This window comes from Fukomys damarensis, unplaced genomic scaffold, assembly GCF_012274545.1.
Source record: "Fukomys damarensis isolate Sample0158 unplaced genomic scaffold, DMR_v1.0_HiC HiC_scaffold_5, whole genome shotgun sequence".
Lineage (NCBI taxonomy): Eukaryota > Metazoa > Chordata > Mammalia > Rodentia > Bathyergidae > Fukomys > Fukomys damarensis.
In genome coordinates, this window is record NW_022900917.1 from 73,469,318 (window position 1) to 73,476,941 (window position 7,624).

The 7,624-nt window shown below is 40.1% G+C and overlaps 1 protein-coding gene across 1 annotated transcript in view; it reads right to left on the minus strand.

Moving 5' to 3' along the window:
• Adcy8 (adenylate cyclase 8) overlaps positions 1 to 7,624 on the minus strand; it is a gene marked incomplete at its 5' end in the record, with an annotated part of 218,698 nt that overhangs the window by 97,127 nt on the left and 113,947 nt on the right. The window contains one exon of the mRNA XM_019210479.2: positions 3,381 to 3,539. Coding sequence (XP_019066024.1) covers positions 3,381 to 3,539 — 159 coding nt within the window. The remainder of the gene's footprint in view (positions 1 to 3,380; positions 3,540 to 7,624) is intronic.

Here is a 7,624-nt window from a genome sequence, read left to right on the forward strand (position 1 = left end):
TCTGACCATTAGGCACATTCTCTACATCTTCCAAATAATTATCCATATATATATATATTTATATATATTTCAGTGAAAGATACTAAAAATAAATGTGTGAGAGATGTTGGAGTTATCTGGAGAGATAAGTATAGGATGTTCTAGGGATGCTTTTGCTAATACAGAGGAACTCGGTTGTGTTCACTTGGGAGAATGAAAAACCGTTTCACCTTCCTTGAAGTGGAAACCCCAGCCTACTTTCTCCGTCCAGTTCTGATTTAGGTTTTGGAAGTTTGCCTTCCCCTGGAAAAAATGAACTTAAAAGGATTTGGTAAAGTTTGATGGCTGATTTTACTTTAAAATAGATGTTAAATATCAAACTTGTTTGACATTTTATTTGAATTCTGCATTTTATTACTCTGCTATCAGTGTTCCAGGGACTAATATTTGCATATGCTACTAAGTCAATATTACAAGTGCAGTAGTGAAAGACATTGTTGCCTTCACTTATTACTGATTCTTCTGTTAAAGTTTTAATCAATACACACTGAACTCTTTTGATAGAAACTGGGTTTTAGCTGTGTCTTCACTTTTGCTACTAACCTGAGCTTCAGGGTATGGCATTTACAGAGATGAGAGCCTGGTGATTGCATTTTCCTCCAAGGAAATGAATCAGTTCTCAGCAAATATTCTCATATATCAGAAAATGTCAGGAAGACCTGACATTTGTGATAATTTTAAATGCCAGGATATAGTAATGGTAGTCATGATAGTAAATAAGATCTAACTACTGTGTAACACTTACTTTACTGTTATTTTTCAGCCAAAGGTATTACTGTATACTGGCTTCACGGACTATCTCATATTATTTTCATTTTCCCAACAGCCCTACCCACCTTTCCTTTTTTTTTCTTCTTCTGCAGGTGGTGAAACTGGCCTAAGGACGATGAGGACATATCTGGCCCAAAGCCCTATCAGAGGTTGGTACCCTGGCTGAGTTGAGATGAGGACTTTTACTTTCAGGATTTTTCTAAGACCTTCTGCTGGTTCACATAGTAACTCCCATAATCACAGCCACAGTAAATATCAACTAAGCACAGAGAAAAGGACTTTATATGCATCATCTGACTTCACAAAAGCTCAACAGCAGTGGCCTTTGAAGTATGGTGCTGAGACAGGAGGCTAGGATATGGCTAAAATTAGCTAAGCAAGTAGGCATGACCCGTTAGTTACAAAATCTTAGGACACATGTGCAGAACATTTCCCAAAGTCCTGTACATATACTTCTCAAGAGAGAAGCAGGTTTCTGACAGCACAGCCCTAGACCTGATGCCACCATGAGAAATATAAACAAGTCCTGTGGCCATTAAGCTCTCACTTCTGTCCCTTCCCAACAAGCCCAATCTCACCCTATAGATGGTACTTATTTTTTCTCCTAATTTTACTTGGCTTAAACTTGCTCTGCAGACACTGTTTTTTTCCTAACTGTGATGAATGTAAAACTTTATTATGACCTGTGCTTATCTTGGCCAATTCTTTGCTTGGGACGAAAAAAATTACTTAGAAAGTATCTTTAAAAGGAGACAGGCCAAAACCTGGTAACTGTACCAAGGCCAACAGAATCACTATCACTGGGGATCTTGTTAGAGTGGCATGGTCCATCCAAACACACCGAATCAGGAGATCCGAGGGTGTGGCTCAGCCAACTGTGGTTAAGGAGCCCTAGAAATTCAGGCCTCAGAGAGGTTGAAGAACCAGATAGAAAAGAAGCAGAGAAGCATGAACCAAAACCATCTCAAACCATGAGGAGCCTGGAGGCCTGTTTGACATTCCGGCCTTTCTGCGTGTGGACACAACACATGCCTAAGCACAGAGAAAAAGAAACTTGCCACTATACTTATAACCACTAAGCAAGGTTTAAAGGCATGATTTGTGATGTAAGCCAAGGAATTCTCCTGGTACCTAATGTAGCTGAGCATATTCACTAAGATGGACTCCAAATGTCCATCTGAAGCAGTGCCCTTCAAACCCTCATAGCTGTATTCTGAGGTTTGCAAATTTCTCATTCAGCTATGCTTTGAAGACACAGGTCTGCAACAGTAGATGGGCTGGCTGTCTATTGTTTAAATTCCACAGGTAAGGAAAATGCCAAAGAATTTAGAGATGTAAGAAACTCAGTGGTGACGTGACAGGCTTAGCATAGTTCCAGACCTGTGTGGTGAACAGAGGTGGCAAGTAATAGGCAGTGAGGGATCTCTCATAAGGACACCAGCTGATGTAGTTGTGTCCTTGCACAGCTGGCAAAGCCCTTCTCAGCTGGTCTCAGGCATTGCTCAGAAGAGACCTGTAAGGTGGATTATGCCTGTCCAACAGTTGAGGAAATGAACTCCATGGAGCAGGGAAATGACCCACAAGCTACCATAGCACAAGTATTATCTCTCTTTTTGCACTGAAGAAATCAAGACTAAGAGTAGGTAAACACCAGCCTGAGTTCTCACAGTTACACTGTGCAAGCCAAATTAACATGAAAAGCTCATACCAGATGTTGTATTTGCTTTACCCAAGTTGATGAAGGTAAAAGAATTGAGCATGGGGCAGAGCGGGAATCTTAGTATCTATGAGTTTATCTCCTATAATTTTTTCATCAAGATATTACATTGTCTGATAGTAAATACAAAAATTATAACAGATCTGACTTCAAAGGCAGATCTAGGAGGATGAAGAGGGAATACATGTAAGTGGATTCCATGTATCTATCTATATCCTCATCTCCCAGGAAGAGAAGCAGTAGAAAGTCAGTGTAACTCATTGATACATGTGAGCTCTCATGTCCAGTCTGTGCAAACAGAATCTTAACCTTAGTGTTACTTTATTTAATTCACCTTTACAGGCTGCTAGTTTCTCTAGAGGCTCTATACTAGCCAGTTTCGCTGCCAAAGGGGGAGTGTGGGCATGTTTAAAAGGAAGCCCCTGAATTTCCTGAATGAGTTCAGGGTCACACATACACAGATAGCTATTTGGCTCTAATTTTGACTCACCATTAGATTTAAGAATTTAAAATAAATACTGCACAGATTTTGCTTTAGATGAATAAGTAAGAGCTTTGGCCATCGGTATTTAAAAGTCTTCCTCTGGGGATTCCAACTTGCAGCCAGGTCAGAGAACCACTGCTTTTGGGGCAGAGACCTAAGTACCTCGGTACTGACCCATTATCCTCATTGCCTCTGAATTACTTTATTAGATTTTTAGAGGCAATATTTTGCCATGTTTCCACCTCTAATCTCTTCCCAAATAACTGCTGCTTACATCTGAGCCTCTGCACTCCGCACATAGGAAACCTGCTACCACAAATTTAGGGAACAACAGGGGTGAAGCCACAAAGGAGCTTTGTTTTGACTTACCCAGGGATTCCTCCAGACTCAAGTTTGTTCGCAATGTCCACATCCCAAGACCAGACATCAAATTGCCACTTTCTCAGCCCCAACACACCACACAGCACTGAGCCAGAATGGATTCCAATCCGCATGTCCACGTCATGCTGCGTTCTGGATCTCACATACCTGTTGACACAGGTGAGTGCAGAGATTCAGTCAGAAGGCCAGAGCGAACATCCTTGCCTCCTGGTGGCAGTACCAGTCTAGTTTACTCCATGAATTCATCTCTTGGCCATTCAAGTGTCACCTGTTCCCTGAAGTCTTTTTGTCTCTTCAATAACTACAAAGATTGTCTTCCCCTTTTGAACACCCCAACATTTTAAAGTGCTTTCATAAACCTTCTCCTCACACCTACTATGTAGTCTTTGTTCAGGGAGATGATACAACTTAACATTCTTTGACTTCATGAAGGTACAAAAGTGATATGCATTCAGTATTCAGTGGAAACCAGTTTGAATTCTGAATTTGGGTCTTTTCCTGGGCAAGCCTTGTGCGATGTGATAATCTCTTGCAATGAGCTGCATCTCCCAGACAGACCCATAATCATGAAGATAAACAAGGAATTCTCTGTGGTGTGCTGTGTTGCAAAGTTTAGATGATTGGTAGGTCAGGTATATTAATGCACTTTAGGCATGATATTTTCGATTTATGATAGGCTTATTGAGATGTAACCATAAGTGAAGGAATATTTGTATTAAAACTTAAAAAATTATGCTCACATCTACTATTCTCACTAAAAATGGTGAAAGTAGAAAGATTTTATGCTAAAATTAAAAGTATTATTTATTTCTTCATTCTCTTTAAAATTCATACTTCTTATGTATTTAATGATATATATATGTCAAGTATAGTTCATATAAGCTGAATAACTTATAAATTATTACATGTTATATATCTTCACATAGTTTTATTATTAAGGACAGAGGATTAAAATGTCTAAATACGACCGGCCTATCAGACAAACTGGGAATTCCTAGTCTGGCATACAAGGTCCTTCATGATCCATCCCATGCCTTAGCTCTTCCCCCTCTTTATCGTGCACACATGAAACTCTAGCCATCCAAATCATAAGTCGTTGTCTGAGCTCGGTGTTCCTTCTCCCCTCTCTCATTTGAAGAAATCCTGTACAACTCTTATGGTGAAACCTGAGTGTAACCTTTGCCAGAAAGCTGCCCTGATTTCCTGTTCTGCTTTTCCCAGTCTTCTTATTGCATCTGGAGGGAACAATAATTAGGGTGCTGTCACCTCCTCTGAACCAATGAAAGGTAAGGATGTTACCGAAAACTCTAGTGACAAACTATTGTGTTTGTACCTTATTCTGTCACTCACTATAGGTCCTTAGAGAAGTTATTTAATTTCTCAGAGCTCCATTTTTTGCATTTATAAAATATTAATAACAGGTTTTTCAAGATTAAATAAACATATGTAGTTTAGAATAGTACTTGGCATATACCAAGGACTAATTGCAACTGCTTGCTTATTATATAGTCAAGAACTATAGTCCAGAAATGTAAAAGAGTTTTCCTGTGGCCACAGAGTCTGTAAACAGGATACCAGGATGAGATTGGCACTGTTTAAACCCTACACTCTGCAACACAGCTAGGGACTGGCGTGTGATCCCAGTTGGATCTGACCCTGAGCTTCATTGGTTGTGAAATAAAACTCTACCATTGCTTTGATACCAAAGCTGTTGTGAACCCCGAGGAGATAGCCGTTGTTAAAGTATTTTGCTAACTAATTGTAAAGAACTATTATACAGCACACTGTGCTAATGTCATTAGGTAATTGACATTATATAACAAAATTCACTGGGGCATCTTAATGAAAAGATACTTAGATTTTAAGTTTTTCTTCTACAAAATGAAAGCCATAACAAGAAGACTTAAAATCATGCACTGCTTTTTTTCTTTACTTTGCTATATCTGGGGTTTTGCTTAAATAAAATATAAGCATTCAACTATGCAAAAGTAATAAATAATTTACAGACACTGATCCTTCTAAAAAGATCCCTTGAAAGCTTTGAAAAAGCTTTCTTATGGCTGCACAGAGCCATGAACACAGTGTTTCAGGACCAATTCTGGACGGGAAGGCCTTTGAGCATTCTCATGGCGGAAATGGAGGCAATTGCGCTCACGGTGGCAAGTCTTGTTCAGTTTTTCCAGAGAGGAGCCCCAGAGAAGTTTTCTGTGTCCAAAGAGCCAACAAAGAGAAAATGACCACAGATCGTTTCCACTGTAAACATCTGTATCTTCTTCATAAACTCTGAGGGGCTTAAGGGTAGGAGCCTTTCGTTTCCACTTAGCACAATGCTTAGCACAGAGGCAGTCAGTGCTCAAAAGCATTTAATGAATTAATGGACAAAGCTAAATGCATTTCTTGATTCACAGCTGTGTGGCTGCCCCAAGATGGAGCTAAGAGTCCTAGAGGAGCTGCTAGTTGGGGCAGGCAGTGACCCTTCAACCCTTGTCTTGTCACACAGAGTAGCTCCCTTCCATTTCTCATGGTGGGATTCCATGCAAGATTTTTTTCAGTAAAATACCTTTGATTATTATTTGGCAATGCTGGGGACAAATAATTTAATAGTTAACAGGCAACATACTGAAGGCATCATTTCTTCTAATGGAACTATGTTACAGTTTTATGGTAAAAAGCAAAGAAACTTACAATATCTTTTTTTCAGTTTGAATGCTATAAATGGTTCTTTAAAAAAGAATCCAATTAATCAATCTGTAGAAGTTGCTGAGGGAATGAGAATAAGCACAGTACAGTAATAATCACTAGACTTTTCCTCTGTTAAACAGCTGGATAAGGACATCAATTTCAGCAGAGGAGCAGTTTGGTTCTGTGAGATGAAGAACATTCACCTCCTCAGCTTTGGGATCAGAGACTGGAATTCCACTGCTGCTTCTCCCACTTGCTGATTGTGAGGGCTGGAGCAAGGCAATACCTATATATCTCCGACCCCACCAAGAAGTGTAGAGCCTGCATAAAGGAGATCTGAATGGGAATGGGGTTTTTCCACTTCCTAGCTTGAGTTTCAGGCCAGCTGCACTAGTCTGAGTGTCTCAGGTGCAATGAGGACGAAGACTGGTCCTTTTCAGAGTATTAGGATGGTTTATAAAATGTGTGAAAAGTGCTTCCCCTGGTGCATGTTGAGCCCTCAAAAACTGTAGCTTCTACTGATTTCTTCTACTGGTAACAACTTTCAATTATATAGGCTGAGTCAGACCAATAAAAACATTATGAATTTGTAGCAGACATCCCTGTCTAGTAACAGCAGGGTATTAGTGGCACAAGCTCCTTGCCCTCTCCATAATTCAGCTGTATTACATTAGAAGTATCAGGGCCTTGCTGAGCTCACTTCCAGCCAAGGTCAGTTTGACTCCAACTAAATTCTTTCCCTCTGGGTTACCAGTTTGCTCTCTTCAGCCAAGATATGCTAGAGCCTCCCTGTTGCAGTCCTGCCTGCAATACCCACAGGTGGCCACGCTCTAGCCTGCTCCCCTCCCTCCCACGCTTGTAATGAGTAAACACTGGATATCCTTGGTGCCTTTTGTCTTTGCTGCCCAGAGCAGCTTAGATAGGCATCAAGAGCCAGCTCCTTCTCTAGTCTTGTCTTTGTCTTCTGTTCTTGCCAGCTTGCATCTTATTGTCTCCCAGGAGATCGAGACCACTGCAGGGGTCTTCAATGACACACCCTATAGTTGATGCTCAGTGTGGATCTACTTTGAATCCACAATCGGATTAGCCTGTGAGGCAGAATCGAGGTGAGAGAGATACATCGCTCTTGCAGGATGACCTCCGGATGCGGAGTGAGAGATACCAGGTGGGTATTCAGCTGCGAGTATTCTCCCTAGTAATCCTTCTAGATACTCCTATTTCTAACAGGCTTCGGCTGACTAATAGAAGCATCATGAACTGACGACTCCATCTACACTTTCCTGTTAATACTGTGCCTGCACTAACTCTATTGAAATTGCTTCAACCAATTTATTTTTTAAAATTTATTTTCATCTTATAAAAAATTTTTCATACCAAATAATGAGGTAACAATAGTTATCACACTGTGCATCGTTACCTTCAAAGTACTCAGCTCAAGACATAAACCAAAAATATTCTTACAGAAAAGAAGCAAACAGATAATAACACAAATCTTGTTTTCAGTGAACCAGTAGTATAAATTAAACAAATGAGTATGTATATATATATAT